Genomic DNA, 18,643 nt, shown 5'->3' with positions numbered 1-18,643 from the left:
TTGGCTCCCTTGGCCTTCCATGCTATGTTATAAACATGAAGGTGAGCCAGAGGGGAGCAATCAGTGAGAGATGATGTACAACTGCTGCCAATGTTTCATCTGGTTTTAGGATAACTACTGAACTGATTAGAAAACTGAAATACTTATTTTTAGACAATGGTGACAGATTATGACCAGAGCATTACATCTTGAAGTTTCTATGTATTCTTCCATTATTTGTGTAATTCTCTTGATGTTATTGCAGCTCTGCAGAATTTTGACTATGTTAGTTCCTTGAATACTGAGATTCCAGAGAAATGGTTGACAATAAATTCGGGAGTTTCTGCAGATGCTGTTAATTCAGAGCAACATAAGAAAATGTTGGAGGTACTCATCAGAGTAAACAGTCAATGTTTCTGGCATTGATCAGATCGTGACAAAGGGTCTTGGCCTGAAACATTGACTGTTTATTTCCCTCCATAGATGCTGCCTGACCTGACGAGTTCCTCCAGCACTTTAAGTGTTGCAAATGGTTGTCAAAACATTTCACTCAAGCCAGTCATTTTCAAACATGTGCTACTGAAAGAAAAAAAAATGATGCAATTAAAATCTGGGCGATTATTCATCAGAAAAACAGATTGCCATTTAGACTTGCTGGAATTATGGTGACGGAGTGTACTTAAAAATGTTTTGGAAGATTTAATATGCATGTTAGGTGATACAGATATTTGTAACATTATCTGATGAGAGATTTTTATCCCAACTCAATTTTTATTGTATTTCAGTGAGCCTTAATCATGTATATCCAAAGCTGGACCCACATCAGCCACCCAATCAGCTTATTTCACCACCTTTGCTGCTGTCTGTTATTCTGAATGTCATTTTCAGCCTTGCTGTACATGTGTTTGGATTCATGATGGTTCAACAACAGCCTTGGTACTCATCCACAGATATTTACAGGTAAGACGATAAGATATAGGAGCAGAATTAGGCCTTTGGCCATCGAGTCTGCTCCATTATTTCATGGCTGATCCAATTTTACTCTCAGCCTAAAATCTCCTGCCTTCTTTCCATATGCCTTCATGCCCTGACCAATCAAGAATCTATAAAGCTCTGACTTAAATACTCATAAAGACTTGGCCTCCACAACTGCAAAGAATTTCACACATTCACCACACTCTGGCTAAAGAAATTCCTCCTCATCTCCGTTCTAAAGGATGCTCCCCTATTCTGAGGCTGTGTCCTCTGGTCTTAGTCTCCCACCATAGGAAACATCCTCTCCACATTCACTTTATCAAGGCCTTTCACCATGCGATAGGTTTCAGTCAGATCAACCCTCATTCTTCTGAATTCAACTGAATACAGGCCCCAAGCCATCAGAGGCTCTTCATATAACAAGCCATTTAATCCTGGAATCATTTTCATGAACCTCCTCTGAACCCTTTTCTTATCTACCTTATTCCATTTACAGTGAGCATTCAGATACAACATCTTCAGTCCTATATTAATCCTTTTTGATTTTGCTGCACCATGCTCAACCTTTTGATTCCTAACTTTGTCTGAAGTGTTACCAACATTTGCCTCCACAACCTCTCCACTAACTATTCAGGCACTCTGGTTCCTATACCCTGCAACTCTAATTTAAACCCCACTGTGGAGCATTAACTAACGTTCCTGCTAGGATATTTGTCCCCTTCCAATTCAAGTCCAAACCATCCCTTCTCTACAGGTTCCACCTTCCTGAAAGAAAGCCCAATGATCCAAAAATCTTATGCTCTCCCTCCTACACCACTCCTTAGCCATGTATTACACTATATAATCCTCCTAGTTCTAGCCTCAGTAACACAAGGTACAGGTAGCAATCCTGGTGGTCACCACCCTGAAGGTCCTGCCCTTTAACCTCACATCCAACTTCCTGAACTCCCTGTACAGAACCTCGTTACTCATCTTACCCATGTCATTGGTATCTACAAGGACCATGACTTCTGGCTCTTCACTCTTCCAGTTAAGAATGCTGAGGACTGGATCCAAGATATCCCAGACCCTGGCACCCGGGAGGCAACATACCATCTGGGAATCTGGTTCTCGCCCATAGAACCTCCTGTCCATTCCCTTAATTAATGAATACCCTATCGCCATAGCATGCCTCTTCTTCCCCCTTCCCTTCTGAGTCACAGAGGCAGACAGTGCCAGAGACCCGACCACAGTGACTTTCCTCTGTTAGGTCATCCCCCAACAGTATCCAAAGTGTTGTTGAGGGGGTGTCCACGGGGGTACTCTGCAGTGGCTCCTTAACCGCTTTCACCTTCCTGACTGTTACCGAGTTTCCTGTGTCCTGCACTAAAGGCGTAACTACCTCTCTGAATGTCCAATCCATCACCCCCTCAGCCTCTCAAATGATTGGGAGTTCATCCAGCTCCAGCTCCTTAATGCAGTTTGTTAGAAGCTGTAGCTGGATGCACTTCTCGCAGTTGTAGTGGTCAGGGACACTAGAGGTCTCCCTGCAAGAGGAGCATTTCACTATCCTGTCAGTCATCTCTACTTAGCTGAGCAGCGATAAAGAAGAGAAGGAAAAAAACTTGAGCTTTTCTGTCCCTTTCTCTCTGAATGAAGCCTCTCTTTTCACTGAAGCCTCGAAGAGGTAAAACCTTACAATCACCACTCTATGTCCACTCTGAAGATGACGGATGCAGCGATGGCTGCTGCACTTACCCCTGCCTTCCTTTAATTTGCTCTTATGAATCAATTCCAAACACTGTTCGGCCACTGGTCAAGGTTCTACTATACTGCTACGAACCTTTATATCGTTGGGCAGCAGACCTGATTAAAGTCCCTCCTGTCCATACTTCCGATATCCAGATTGGCCACTAGTCAAAGCTCTAAGGTACATAGTATTAAGAACTATTCCCAACCGTCTGCAGTAGAAAAACTGAACACGGCCCAATATTTCACACATACCTCATTCCACTCTCCTTCATCTAACCTGATCAACCTATAAATCCAATTTTTTTAAAATCGGAGCTAGAGGCTGAGAGTGAAGGAGTAAGGAATCTTGGAGAGAAGCCTTTTTTTTTACACATTGCTCGGGGGAAAAGAGGCTGGACTGAGCAGGCGTGTGACATCAGCCAGTAGGGTGTCAAAGGTTTAAAAAGGCGACCACCATATCCAGGGAGCAGAGTGGGACGGCTTTGGCTCAACAGGCTTTGGCATGAACAGGCAGAGGCGAGGGTAGGTTCTGGTAAGTTTCCTTTTGTTTGTTTAGAGTAGAGAGAAAGCCAGGCAGGATGTCAGAATGCTCCTCTTACAGGATGTGGGAAGTCGGGGAGACCTCCGGTGTCCCTGAAACAACACCTGCAAGAAGTGCATCCAGCTGCAGCTTCTAACAAACCACGGTAGGGAACTGGAGCAGGAGCTGGATGATCTCCGGATCATTCGGGAGAATGAGGAGTTTATAGATAGTAGTTTCAGGGAGGTAATTACGCCAAAGGAGCAGCGCACAGGTAATTGGGTTACTGTCAGGCGAGGGAAAGGGCAGGCAGAGTAGGGTTCCCCTGTGGCCATTCCCCTCAACAAGTATACCGATTTGGATACTGTTGGGGGGGGAGAATGGCTTACCTGGGACAAGCTGCGGAAGCCAGATCTCTGGCACTGAGTCTGGTTCTGCAGTGCAGAAGGGAGGGGGGAAGAAGAGGAGAGCGGTAGTGATAGGGGACTCGATTGTTAGAGGAGGTTCTGTGGTCGTGACAGAGACTCTCAGATGGTTTGTTGCCTCCCGGGTGCCAGGGTCAGGGATGTCTCTGATCGCGTGTACAGCATTCTGAAATGGGAGGGTGAGCAGCCAGATATCATGGTACACATCGGTACCAATGATGTACGAAGAAAAAGTGAGAAGGTCCTGAAAAGTGAGTATAGAGAGCTTGGTAGGAAGTTAAAAAGCAGGACCTCAAGGGTGGTAATCTCAGGATTGCTACCTGTGCCACGTGCCAGTGAGGGTAAGAATAGAATGCTCTGGAGGATGAACATGTGGCTGAGGAACTGGTGTAGAGGGCAGGGTTTCAGATTTCATGATCATTGGGACCTCTTCTGGGGCAGATGGGACCTGTACAAGAGAGACGGGTTACACCTGGACTACAGGGGGACCAATATCCTTGCAGGGAGGTTTGTTAGTGCTGTTGGGGAGGGTTTAAACTAGATTTGCAGGGGGATGAGAACCAGAGTGACAGAGCAGATAGTGGAGCGGGGGTGAAAATAAATTATGTTAAAAGCTCATGCAAAGTCACAAATAGAAGGTTTGTGTGTGGTGGTAATAATCTTCTGAAGTGTGTCTATTTCAATGCGAGGAGTATCGTGGGAAGGCTGACTAGCTGAGGGCGTGGATTGACACGTGGAATTATGACATTGCAGCCATTAGTGAAACTTGGCTACAGGAGGGGCAGGACTGGCAGCTTAATGTTCCAGGGTTTAGATGTTTCAGATGTGATAGAGGCAGAGGGATGAAGGGTGGGGGGGGGGGGGGGGTGGCATTGCTAGTCAGGGAAAATGTTACAGCAGTGCTCAGGCAAAACAGATTAGACGGCTTAACTACTGAGGCCATATGGATGGAGCTGAGAAACAGGACAGGTATGACCACATTTATGGGGTTATATTATAGACCACCCAATATTCAGCGAGAATTGGAGGAGTAAATCTGCAGAGAGATAGCAGACAACTACAGGAAACATAAAGTTGTGATAGTAGAGAATTTTAATTTTCCATATGTTGATTGGGACTCCCAAAGGTCTAGACAGGTTAGAGTTTGTAAAATATGTCCAGGAAAGTTTTCTAAATCAATATATAGAGCTACCAACTAGAGAGGATGCAATATTGGATCTCCTATTAGGAAACGAGTTAGGACAGGTGATGGAAGTGTGTGTAGGGGAACACATTGGTACCAGTGATCATAACGTCATTAGTTTCAACTTGATCATGGATAAAGATCCGCGGGTTGAGGTTCTAAACTGGAAAAAGGCCAAATTTGAAGAAGTGAGAAAGGATCTAAAAAGCGTAGATTGGGACAGGTTGTTCTCTGGCAAGGGTGTGATTGGTAAGTGGGAGGCCTTCAAAGGAGAAATTTTGAGAGTGCAGGGTTTGTATGTTCCTGTCAGGATTAAAGGCAAAGTGATTAAGAATAAAGAGCCTTGGTTCTCTGGGGATATTGGAACTCTGATAAAGAAGAAGTGAGAGACGTATAACATGTATAGGCAACAGGGAGGAAATAAGATTCTTGAGGAATATAAAAAGAGTAAGAAAATACTTAAGAAATCAGTAAAGCTAAAAGAAGACATGAGGTTGCTTTTGCAGTCAGGGTGAAGGATAATCCTAAGAGCTTCTACAGGTATGTCAAGAGCAAAAGGATAGTAAGGGATAAAATTGGTCTTCTTGAAGATCAGAGTGGTCAGCTATGTATGGAGCCAAAAGAAATGGGAGAGATATTAAATGGTTTTTTTGCATCTGTATTTACTAAGGAAACTGGCATGGAGTCAATGGAAATAAGGCCAACAAGTAGTGAGGTCATGGAACCTATACAGATTGAAGAGGAGGAGGTGCTTGCTGTCTTGAGGCAAATCAGAGTAGATAAATCCCCAGGACCTGACAGGGTATTCCCTCGGAACATGAAGGAGACTAGTGTTGAAATTGCAGGGGCCCTGGCAGATATATTTAAAATGTCGGTATCTACGGGTGAGGTGCCGGAGGATTGGAGGATAGTTCATGTTCTATTGTTTAAAAAAATGCCCTAAAAGTACTCTAAAAAGATATGTACCAGCTGTAAAAATGGGCTGAAAAATGGCAGATGGAGTTTAATGCAGACAAGTGTGAGGTATTGCATTTTGGAAGGACAAACCAAGGTAGAACATACAAGGTAAATGGTAGGACGCTGAAGAGTGCAGTAGAACAGAGGGATCTGGGAATACAGATTCATAATTCCCTAAAAGTGGTGTCACAGGTAGATAGGGTAGTAAAGAGAGCTTTTGGTACGTTGGCCTTTATAAATCAAAGTATTGAGTATAAGAGTTGGAATGTTATGGTGAGGTTGTATGAGACATTGGTGAGGCCGAATTTGGAGTATTGTGTGCAGTTTTGGTCACCTAATTACAGGAAGGATATTAAAAAGGTTGAAAGAGTGCAGAGAAGGTTTACAAGGATGTTGCCGGGACTTGAGAAACTGAGTTATAGGGAAAGGATGAATAGGTTAGGACTTTATTCCCTGGAGCGTGGAAGAATGAGGGGAGATTTGATAGAGTTATATAAAATTATGATGGGTATAGATAGAGTGAATGCAAGCAGGCTTTTTCCTCTGAGGCTAGGGGAGAAAAAAGCCAGAGGGCATGGGTTAAGGGTGAAGGGGGGAAAAGTTTTAAGGGAACATTAAGGGGGGCTTCTTCACACAGAGAGTGGTGGGAGTGTGGAATGAGCTGCCAGATGAAGTGGTAAATGCAGGCTCACTTTTAACATTTAAGAAAAATTTGGACAGGTACATGGATGAGAGGGGTATGGAGGGATATGGTCCATGTGCAGGTCAGTGGGACTAGGCAGAAAAATGGTTCGGCACAGCCAAGAAGGGCCGAAGGCCTGTTTCTGTGCTGTAATGTTCTATGGTTCTAAATAATTCCAGACTAATTAGTGAGGGTGAAATTTGTCTTTGGCATAAAAGAGAATCAGCGGTCTTTTTCTAGTTCAGCTTTTAAAATATATTATTGTGGTTAGATAAATTCTTATTTACATATATCTGTCATGTGTGTATAGTGTAATTTGCCATTATCAGTCAAAAATATAATTAAAAACAAAAGGTTCTGAAAAAGGTACTTTCAACTTGAGAATGACACAGAGAATCTTAAATCTATGTTTGGGAGCATACAGAAGCTCAGATTAAGGGTCCAGAAGTCTAGCAACTTCCTACCATGCCAAGTAGTTCCTGCCCCACCAGTAACAAAATGGAGGGTGCCACATTGGTTTCATCATTTACCTCAGGACCCACAGAACTGGATTGGCAGCAATTCATTCTCTTTCTCTGAGGATTCCCTAAGAGAGAAGAGGACTTCTTTCACTATTGGGAATAATCCATCAAATTTCTCCATTTTAGCTGTTAATTGATTTAACAATCTACCCACATCAACTCTTGAACCAACTCTTGTTTTCTTGTATCAACAGGGAATTTATCAAAAGCATTTTGGAATTTCAAGTATATTGTGTCTTTAGACTTTTTATTTCTTCATTTCAGAAAACTTTTTAAAACAACTAGTTTAGATTTGAGAAACATTATCGCTCTTCCTTACCATTTACTTGTTATACCTTACAACTCTGATGTCTAAGTGTTCGTTTATGCAGGCTGCAATGCTACTTTCCATTAATATTTACACTATTAGAATAATTGGAGATGACTAACTTTTATCCCTCTTGTAAAAAAAAAAGTACAATAATGAGTTGGCAGTAAATTTTGCACCTTGCCTGAATTTCTTTCTGAGGAACTGACTTTCAGAATAATGGAGCCAGTTGTTCACAAATGTCACTCAGGTTGTATGGCTGAACATACAGTGTATCAAAATAGCACATCGGTCCTTCCATTTTTTTTATTCAAGTCCATCAAGATAAATTAAGTCTGGTCCTAATACTTTTCCTGCCTCCTTCAAAAAGTTAAAAAGGAGGTGGGCAATACAGAGGGCTGTTTTTACATTTGCCAAAAATGCTATGATTCATACTAAAGGTATTTTTTCTTTTTTTTTTTTTTGCAGAGCTTGTAATCCAAAAAACCTAACAACTAGTGATGTATCTGCAAATAATAACACCACGGACGCTGCTTCCATCTCCCCGGAATCAAATGAAGATGACTACAAGAGTTATGAGAATACAACTGTGTACCTTCTATCTATTTTCAGCTGTATATCAACGGCAATTGTATACTGCAAAGGAAAGCCTTACCGAAAACCAATCTACACCAACTGTAAGAAGCATTCTACTTTCATTAACTGCATAATTAGTTTCAGTTAAACATGAATGCAAGATTTAATAAGTGATTTGAGCTTCTTTCCAATAGAAGCTAATGATAACTTGTGCATCTTCAGTGAAATCCAGGTTATAGATTTTCATTAGCCTCTTGTGTGACAGTTTATTTTCTTCTGAGCTCCATTTGTGTGTGTGTTAAGTACCACTGAAATGTCAAATTCATCTCTTTGTGGATAGTCTTATGACACCACAGTTGAATTGTTCAATAGGGTTCAATTAGGATGTGTGAAATTAGAAGCTGTTTAGTCCTAGCCACTTTGTACAAATTCAACTGAAAAACTATGAGAAGTTGCAGAGTTAGGATTTCTCAAAGCCCTCCGCTACTTTCTGGACAATAGACCTCACCAGTTCCCCAACACCACCACACTCCTCCGGTTGGCGGAACTGGTACTCACACTTAATAACTTCTCTTTCGGCTCTTCCCACTTTCTTCAGACCAAGGGTGTAGCTATGGGCACTCGCATGGGCCCTAGCTATGCCTGCCTCTTCGTGGGTTATGTGGAACAGTCTATGCTCCAAACCTATACTGGTACTGCTCCCCAACTTTTCCTTCGATACATTGACGACTACATTGCTGCTGCTTCCTGCACCCATGCTGAGCTCATCAATTTCATCAACTTTGCCTCTAACTTTCACCCAGCCCTCAAATTCACTTGGTCCATCTTGGACGCTTCTCTCCCCTTTCTCGATCTCTAGGTCTCCATCTCTGGTGATAGACTGTCCACTGACATCTTCTATAAACCCACTGACTCCCATAACTACCTTGATTATACCTCTTCCCACCCTGCCAAATGCAAAAATTCTATTCCCTATCCCCTGTTCCTCTGTCTCCGCCGCATCTGCTCCCAGGATGAGGCTTTCCATTCCAGGACATCCCAAATGTCCTCTTTCTTTAAGAATGGTGGTTTCCCTTCTGCCATCATCAATGATGCCCTCACCCGCATCTCCTCCATTTCCTGCACTCCAGCCCTCACCCCATTCTCCCGTCACCACAACAGGGACCATGTCCCCCTTGTCCTCACCTATCACCCCACCAGCCTCCGGATCCAGCATATTATCCTCTGCAAATTCCGCCACCTTCAACAGGACCCCACCACTAAGGACATCTTTCCCTCTCTGCTTTTCACAGGGATCGTTCCCTCCGCGACTGCCTGGTCCACACGTCCCTCCCCACAGATCTCCTACCTGGCACTTACCCCTGCAAGTGTAAGTGCTATACCTGTCTCTATACCTCATCTCTTACCACCATTCAGGGTCCCAAACAGTCCTTCCAGGTGAGGCAACACTTCACTTGTGAGTCTGTTGGGGTAATCTATTGCATCCGGTGCTCCCGGTGCGGCCTCCTCTACATTGGCGAGACCCGACGCAGATTGGGGGACCGCTTCGTCGAGCACCCACGCTCCGTCCGCCACAACAGACAGGATCGTCCGGTTGCCACTCACTTCAACTCTGCTTCACATTCCCATTTGGATATGTCCATACATGGCCTCCTCTACTGCATGATGAGGCCAAACTTCGACTGGAGGAACAACATCTCATATACCGTCTGGGTAGTCTCCAGCCCCTTGGTATGAACATCGAATTCTCCAACTTACATTAATTCCCTCCCTCTCCCTTCCCCCATCCTAATTTCACTCTGTCTCCTCTTCTAGCTGCCTATCACCTCTCATGACTCTGCCTTCTTCTACTACCCATAGTGCTTTCCCCTTAGATTCCTTCCTCACCTCTCCTGCCTATCCCCTCCCTACTTCCCCACCCCACCCCTTGATCTTTCCTCTGATTGGTTTCCCACCCTCCCCCCCCACCTTTATAGGGACCCTGCCCCCTCCTTCTTTAGTCCTGATGAAGGGTCTCGACCCGAAACGTTGACTGCTTCTTTCAACGGATGCTGCCCGACCTGCTGAGTTCATCCAGCTTTTTTGTACGTCTTGATTTCACCACAGCATCTGCAGTGAACTTTGTGTTTACTCAGAGTTAGGATTGCCTGTGGAAAAAAAGAAATCATTTCAATTTTATGATGCTGCAAAAATGAGTATTACAGCTGGGGATTTTGATCACTTTAACTGAGAACACTTATTTGTGAATCATGTGCTCCTTTTTCAAAGTGGAACCCTAAAATGAGGAAAATTGTAAACCATGGAACAACTTAGTATTTAAAAATGGAAATGCCAGCAGTTCAAAAGTGTTCATCCCCCTTTGCTCAGTACTTTGTTGAACCACCTCTCACAGCTATTACAGCCGGAAGTCTTTTGTACCACTTTCAAAAAGCATTTTGTGTTGCTCCGGTGGGGAAGGGGGGGGGGGGTAGAATACTCAACAGTTCATTCCAGCATTCCTGACAGCCAGAGTTACTTATTGTTCTTGTGTTAAAATTTGTTTGAGCGATTATGGTAGGATGTTCCAGTTCATTTATTGTTACATTTTAGCTTGGGTTATTCATTTATTTGCTTGTGTGTTTGTGGGTCACTGGGGTATGTAATAATCACCTCCCCCGTCTATACATGATTGAGTTGGTTCTCACTGAGCAATGTTATTGTACTTGTCAAAGTGAAACCGATAGTTGAGATAGACGAGCTCTTGTCGTCTGTCACCATGGAGGAGGACCAATGGGCCCCAGCAATTAACGGCTCAAAGAGCGTCCTGGAACTCCCCAGATTGAATTGAATTGACTTTATTTCTTACATCCTTCATATACATGAGGAGTAAAAATCTAAATGTGCAATTTGTAGTAATTTATAATAAATAGTATATACAACAGCATAGTCAATATAACATAGAAATACAATTGTATCACCAATCAGTCTGATGGCCTGGTGGAAAAAGCTGTCTCGGAGTCTGTTGGTCCTGACTTTTATGCTGCGGTCGTAGAGTTGCAGCTGGAACAGTTTGTGGTTGGAGTGACTCGGGTCCCTAATGATCCTTTGGGCCCTCTTTACGCTCCTGTCCTTCTAAATGTCCTGAATAGTGGGAAGTTCACATCTACAGATGCGTTGGGTTGCCTCTCTCTGCAGAATCCTGTGATTGAGGGAATTACAGTTCCCATACCAGGCTGTGATGCAGCCAGTCACGATGCTCTCAATTGTGCCCTGTAGAAAGTTCTTAGGATTTGGGGGCCCATGCCAAACTTCTTCAATGGTCTGTGGTGAAAGATGCACTGTTGTGCTTTTTTCGCCACACAGCCCGTATGTACAGACCATCTGAGACCCTTGGTGATGTTTATGCCGAGGAACGTAAAGCTGTTCACCCTCTCAACCCCAGATCTATTGATGTCAATAGGGGCTAGCCTGTCTCCATTCCTCCTGTAGTCCACAACCAGCTCCATTCGGGGAGATACAATGGTACCAGCCACCTGGTGCAAGTCTAACGCTGCCCAGCACAACGGGTGGATGGAGTCCCATTGAGAACCTTGCCCTGCTGCTGGAGGCAGATGCCCTGTGGGCCCTCTTCGGCCTAACGCTGGCTGAGCAGCGTGACTACAGGGCCCTCGTAATGTCGCTGGAGTGGTGTTTCAGGCAGAGGTCATTGGAGGAAGCAATGGGGGAAGACCTATTCAGCGGACGGTGCCATGTGGGAGACTACCACACCAAAGGCTGGTGCAGCTGTGGGGAAATGCCGAGCGGGCAGTGCCACCCGAGACCTCCAGCAGAATACCTATGCAGTCACCTCTCCAGGAGGGCCATGTGGGCGAAGAGCAAGGCTTATAGATGGACTGCGTGGTGGAGGGCATCAGGTGCCTTGTGTTTGTGGACACGGAGTCAACCATCACTATCATCCATCTTGGTGTCCTCCAACGTGGACCAGCCGTCCCTTCATGGGTGGACAAAGATGGCAGTCCAGCTGGCTACAGTCACCGGTGACTGTGCGGTGTTGAGAGGAAAGAGGAGGTTGTGCATCGCAGTTGGGGAAAACACTGTGGAGCATGAGGTGTGGCTAGCTGACATTCGGGATTCCTGCCTCACTGGCCTGGACCTGCTGACCCGCGATGGAGGGGGGGCCTATGTGGGTGTGTCGGGGCAACACTCTACCTCAGCACAGAAGCCACGGCTCTCCAGCAGGGCAGCTCCAGCAAGTGGACCAGGCGGGTACGGCAACAACCACTACCAGTCTCACAGCAGCCTGCCACAGGGCAGCACACCCCACAATGGCCCAACACACCATGGCGGAACCAGGAACAAGTGGTGGTGGCAGCTGGCGGCGAGGTAGACGTCCCCACCATTGACCAGCGAGCAGGAGAGTGATTCCATGTTGGCAGGGGTGAGTAGGGCACGATGGAGATACATGACAGGTTGCTGTTCTGGCCATGGCACTTTCCCGAGGGTGACAGAATCTCCTGCAGCTGGTGGTCCCCATGGTGCTGCAGTCGGTGCACGGGCTGATGGGGGCTGGCCACTTCACGGTTGCAGAGATGCTGGGCAAGCTATGCGAATGGTTCTGTCGGCCTGGGTGAAGGTAGGATGTGGAGCTGTTCACGCACTGTTGCAAAGTGGGTGTCTCAGAAGGGGCCTGGGCACCAATGCAGCAGTATGTGGTGGGGGCCCCAATGGAGCACACAGGGGTCAACGTCCTGGGCCCCTTCCCCCGCACTGATACCAGGAACCGCTCTGTTCTTGTGGCTGTGAAGTCCCAGACCAGTGCGCCACCACCATTGTTGAGAGACTCTTGGAGGAGTTCTTCTGCCATTTTGGCACCCCTGAGGAGCTCCACAGTGACCAGGGTTGGAACTTAGAGGCGCAGGTGTTTGGTGAGGTCCGCAGGTGGCCGGAAACCACCAAAGCATGGGCCACACCCCTTCACCCGCAAAGTGCTGGGCTGGTGGGCGCTTTAACTACACCCTGGCTACTCAGCTTGCCATCCTAATTAGCCTGCACCAGCACAATTGGGATCACCGCCAACCCCTAGTATTGTGGGCATAGTGGAGAGCACTAGATATACGCCAGCTGAGCTCATGTTTGGGCAGGAGCTATGCATGCCGGTAGATCTGATATTTGCCCCACCCTCCTCCCGAGCCAGCGATTCCTGGACAGGCCGGCTTGGAGTACCTGCAGCACCTCGGGGAGCCTGCAGGCTGCTCATGATGCCAAAGCACAGCCAGCGGCAGCAAAAAGTAGGCTCTTGATGCCAGCAGCCAGGGGACAGGACTTTACGAGGGGTTGGGGAGAGGGGGGGAACTGATTATGGGCTACTGTCCATCCCAGAAGAAGGGACTATCGCCAAAGCTGGGAAGCCCCTGGAGAGGGCCGGGAGAGGTGTTTGGCCGCATCTCCAATGGTGCATATCAGGTGTGGTTGCCTGAGCACCGGAACCGAGACCGGCTGGCACTGTATCAGCACTTGGCCACCAGCAACCCAGCAAGGCTGAAGGAAGGAAGTGACACTACAGGTGCCTTGCCTCTTGACTCCGCAAATACTACCTTCCCAGGGGGGGGGGGGGGGGGGGGCGGTGTCCAGACTGTTTGTTGTGGACCCTGGGGTTGCCGGGGGAGGCTGACCCCTCAGGTGAGGAACAGTGCGACGTGGTCTACATTTCACCCCAGCATTCCTGGCAGCCGGCAGTACTCATTGTTCTTGGGTTGGTGGGATTATGGTGGGATGTTCCAGTTCATCGATTGTTTTGTTTTAGGTTTGGTTATACAGTTGTCTGTTTTTGGGTCGCCCTGACTGCAACCAGCGTGTGTAATAATCACTTTCTCTGTCTCTATGTGACTGGGTTGGTTCTCACCGAGCAATGGCACTCTGTTATTGTGCTTGTCAGAATAAAACTGACAGTTGGGATAAACGAGCTCTTCTCATCTGTCATCATGGACCGAATGCTCGCCACAATATCCTTGCTCATGAAGTCTTGTGGTCAGATGAGACTGAAGTGGAGCTTCTTGGACGGACTCAACACTCAGCGGTATGTGTGGCGTAATTCTAATATTGCGCATCAGCCAAGTAACTCCATCCCTGCTGTATAGTGGAGGTAACAGCATACTAAGGGTTGCTTTTCAGCAGCAGGGACTGCACACCCGCTCAGGGTTGATGGGAAGACGAATGCTGCTGAATAACAGAGAGATCCTGGATAAAAACATGCTAGCCTCTGCCAGAAAGCTTAAACTGGGGAGGAAGTTTGTCTTTCAGCAGGGCAATGACACAAAGTACACCACTAGAGCAACCATGGAGCGACTTCTAATGAAGAAAATTGACGTACTTGAGAGGCCCAGTCAGAGTCCTGACCTTAACCTGTCAAACATCTCTGGTAAGACCTCAAGATTGCTGTCCATTGCCACTCCGCAACCAGCTTGACACAGCTTGAGCAATTTTGCAAGGAGGAATGGGCAACTCTTGTTCCATCACGTTGTGCGATAGAGACTTATCCAAAAAGACTGTTGGTTGTAATAGCTGCAAGAGGTGGTTCAACTAAGTACTGAGCAAAGGGGGATGAATAGGTTTAACTGCTGACTTTTCAGTTCTTGAATTTTTAGCTTTTCATGCCTTACAACTTTCCCTGTCTTTTGGGCTCTACTGTGAGGGGTGAATTCTTTCGTGATTTTCGTGAGCACGGGATTCCCAAATAAGAATTCTCAGTTAAATTGAGCAAAATGCTTGGTTGTAATTCTCATTTAAGTGAACCAAGGTTTGGGGGCTGAATACCTTATCAAGGCACTGCACTGCTCAGGTGCTTCAGCTTTCAGCTTCATAAGGCTCTGGCGGGGCAGTACTTGGGAGTATTGCATTCAGATTGGGTCACCTTATTACAGGAAGTATGTGGGAGCTTTAGAATGGAGCAGAAGAAATTTACTAAGATGCTGCCTGAATTTAAGAGCAACTCTTATGATGACAGGTTGAACTAGGACTTTGCTGTTTGGGGTGAAGGAGGATGAGAAGCAACTTGATGGAGGTGTACAAGATGATAAGGGGCATAGATCAACTGGATAGCCAGAGACATTTTTCAAGGGTGGAAATGGCTAATAAGAGGGGGTCTGATTTTAAGATGATGGGAGGGAAGTATTGGGGGAGTGTCAGATTTTTTTACACACAGAGTGGTGAGTGTGTGGAATGCACTGCTAGGTGTGGTGGTAGAGTCAGATACCTTGGGGACTTTTAAGAAATTCTGAGATAGTCACATGGGTGAAAGAAAAATGGAGGGCTATGAGGGAGGGAAGGGTTAGATTGATCTTAGAGTAGTTTAAAAGGTTGGCACAACTTTGTCTACCGAAGGGCCTGTACTATTTTCTGTTCTCTGTCCGCCCTTACTTGGAACAATTTTGTCAGAAAGCTTAAGAATAGATTGCTGGAACAAAGATCTCACCCACTTCTCAACGATATGAAAATTTCACTTGGAGTCATAGAGAAGTACAGCACAGAAACAGGTCCTTCAGCTCATCTAGTCCATGCCAAAACCTTTTAAGCTGCCTACTCCCATCGACCTGTACTGGGACCATTGCCCTCCATATCCCTGCTATCCATGTACCTATACAAACTTCTCTTAAATGTTGAAATCAAGCTCACGTGCACCACTTATACCGGCAGCTCAATCCACTCTCTCACAACCCCCTGAGTGAAGAAGCTTCTCCCTGTGTTTCCCTTAAACTTCTCACCTTCCACCCTTAACCCATGACCTCTGGTTGCAGTCCCACCCAACCTCAGTGGAAAAAGGGTGCTTTCATTTACTGTACCTATACCCCTCGTAATTTTGTATACCTCTATCAGATCTCTTCTCAATCCTCTACGTTCTAAAGAATACAGTCCTAATCTATTCAATCTTTTCTTATAAGTCAGGTCCTCCAGACCCAGCAAAATCCTTGTAAATTTTCTCTGCTTTCTTTAAACCTTGTTTACATCTTTCCTTTAGGTAGGTGACCAACACTGCATGCAACATTCCAAATTAGACCTCACAAATGTCTTACACAACTTCAACATAACATCCCATCTCCTGTACTCAATACATTGATTTATGAAGGCCAATGTGCCAAAAGATTTCTTTACAACCCTATCAACCTATGACACCTCTTTCAGCAAATTATGTACCTGTATTGGCAGATCCCTTTGTTCTACCACACTCCTCAGTACTCTACCATTCATTGTGTATGACCTACCAAAGTGCAAAACCTCGCACTTGTCTGCATTAAAATCCATCTGCCATTTTTCATCCCATTTTTCGAGCCTATGCAGATCCCTCTGCAAGCCATGATAGCCTTCCTCACCATCCACTACACCCCTAACCTTGGTGTCCGCCAAAAATTTGCTGATCCAGTTAACTGCCATTATCGTCTAGATCATTGGTATAGATGACAAACTACAAAGGATCTAGCACTGATCCCTGTGACACACCACTAGTCACAGGCCTCCATTCAGAGAGGCAACCCTCTACTAACATTTTCAGGCTTCTTCCACAAAGCCAATGTCTAATCCAATTTACTACTTCATTCTAAATGCCGAGCAATGGTACCATCTTGCCAGCTTCCCATGTGGAACCTTGTCAAGTGCCTTACCAAAGTCCATATAGATAACATCCACTGCCTTGCCTTCATCTAATTCCTGGTAACTTCCTCGAAAAACGCTATATGGGATTGGTTCGACATGGCCTACTGTGCACAAAGCCATGCTGACTATCCTTAATCAGTCCAACCCTATCCAAATGCTTATATATCCAGTCCCTTAGAATACACTCCAAAAACTTTCCCACAACTGATGTCAGACTCACTGGCCTATAATTTCCTGTTTATGTTTAGAGCCTTTTTTCAACAGCGGAACAACATTGGCTATTCTCCAATCCTCTGGTACCTCTGTTGTCACAAAAAATGTTTTAAATATCTCTGCTGGGGCCCCAGCAATTTTTGTGCATGCCTCCGGTAGGGTCCAAGAGACCACTTTGTCAGGCTATGGGGACTCATCCACCCTGATTTGCCTCAGGTTACCAAACAACACCTCCTCTGTAATCTGTACAGGGTCCATGAAGTTGATGCATTTTTGCATCACATCTGTGAGCTCTGTATCTGCCTTCTAAGTAAATGCAGATGCAAAGGATGCAATTAGGATCTCCCCATTTGTTTTGGCTCCACACATGATTACCGTTCTGTTCTTTCAGAGTGTTCTTTCAGAATGTTTTTACCATTCTGTTTTTGCCTTGTGTTTTTAACATATCTGAAGAATCCCTGAGGATTTTCCTTTACCTTGTCTGCTTGATGCACCATCAATAACTCTTGGAGACGTGAGGTGAGATGTAGGCTTTTATTGGCTGGAAGAAAGAACAAGCAGCAATTGACCACCACACTGCATCCTGGAGACTGAGGCCGGGGCGGTGTCCCCAATCGCCTTTATACCGGGGTCCGTGGGAGGAGCCACGGTCAGTGGGAGGAGCCACAGGAGCAGTCAGCGGGGGGGGGGGGGGGGCGTGTCCAGACAGGTATATGTAGTTCACCACATTCACCCCTCCTTTGTTTTAAAAAAGAGTCCCCATGGGGCGAAGTTTCTTACAAGTATATTTACAGGTTAAGTCTAAGTCTATCAGGTGGTCGAATCTGTCGCTGCGATCTACGTAGCACCGGCTGTGATTGCACAGGTGCCAGTGGTGATTGCACCGGAGACGGTGGTTGTGCTGGTTCCGGCCTAACTGGAGGTGTCAGCCCACTAGGCGTCAGTGATCCCTCATGCGTGTGCGAGGCGCCTGGTATATGCGCATGCGAGACGCCCGGTATAGGAGTGTCGTGAGGAGTCTGTGTAGGGCTCGGTGTGCACGGTGTCACCTCGGGTACAGGGTTCATAATTACCGTGGAGTGTTCGGGGTAGGGGTCTGCTGCTCCTGCAGGCGCCAGGTCTCAGACGGAGACCGTGTCCTCCCGCCCATCAGGTAAGACCTCGTAGGCATACAGGGGGTTCGCATGTAGAAGATGAAACCTCTTGACCAGTGGGGAGTATTTATTGCTCCTCACACGTTTCCTGAGCAGCACTGGCCCTGGGGATGCCAGCCAAGCCGGTAGGGTGGTCCCAGTGGCAGACTTCCTGGGAAAAGAAAATAGGCGCTCGTGAGGGATGGCATTGGTGGACATACATAACGGAGCGGATAGAGTGGAGAGGGTTACGGAGGCCAGAGTTGAAACGCCGTCTTGGTGCCCGGTAAGCACCGGTGGGTCGGGGGCGGGGCGAGGTGGCGCCGACAAAGATGGCCGCCCCCATGTCTCGCACGAGGCGGGCAGGCAAGATGGCGGCCCCCATGCCTCGCACGAGGCGGGCAGGCAAGATGACGGCGACCAAGATGGCAGCCCCCAAGCCTCACACGCAGCGCTGCCCGACCCCGCTCATGGTTCAGACTTACAGACCTTGGCGAAATGGCCCTTCTTCCCGCAGCTGGAGCAGGTTGCTTCTCGGGCCGGGCAGCGTTTTCGGGGGTGCTTTTCGAGTCCGCAGAAGTAACACAGCGTGGACTTGCGACTGGCAGCAGCTGTGGTCGGTTTCGGGGAGTTCGTGGACTCGCGAGTGGCAGCGGCAGGTGGCGGGGTCTGCAGTGTCCACGGAACCAGCGGGGGATCGCGCGGCTGGACAGCGTCAGCATTGTGCAGAGCAGCTTCCAGCGTGTCGGTCATCTCGATCGCCGAGCGTAAGGTAAGATCGGCATTTTCCAGCGGCCTCTGGCGCACGTACACTGA

The 18,643-nt window shown here is 46.8% G+C and overlaps 1 protein-coding gene across 1 annotated transcript in view; it reads left to right on the top strand.

Annotated features, from left to right (window-relative positions):
* Positions 1-18,643, top strand: part of atp13a3 (ATPase 13A3) — a 105,872-nt gene that overhangs the window by 77,111 nt on the left and 10,118 nt on the right. Inside the window, exons 26-27 of the mRNA XM_073041161.1 lie at positions 765-939; positions 7,749-7,957. Of these exons, the coding sequence (XP_072897262.1) occupies positions 765-939; positions 7,749-7,957 (384 nt within the window). The remainder of the gene's footprint in view (positions 1-764; positions 940-7,748; positions 7,958-18,643) is intronic.

The sequence above is a fragment of the Hemitrygon akajei genome, chromosome 3 (assembly GCF_048418815.1).
Source record: "Hemitrygon akajei chromosome 3, sHemAka1.3, whole genome shotgun sequence".
Taxonomy (NCBI): domain Eukaryota; kingdom Metazoa; phylum Chordata; class Chondrichthyes; order Myliobatiformes; family Dasyatidae; genus Hemitrygon; species Hemitrygon akajei.
This window is presented reverse-complemented; position numbering and strand designations above follow the sequence as displayed.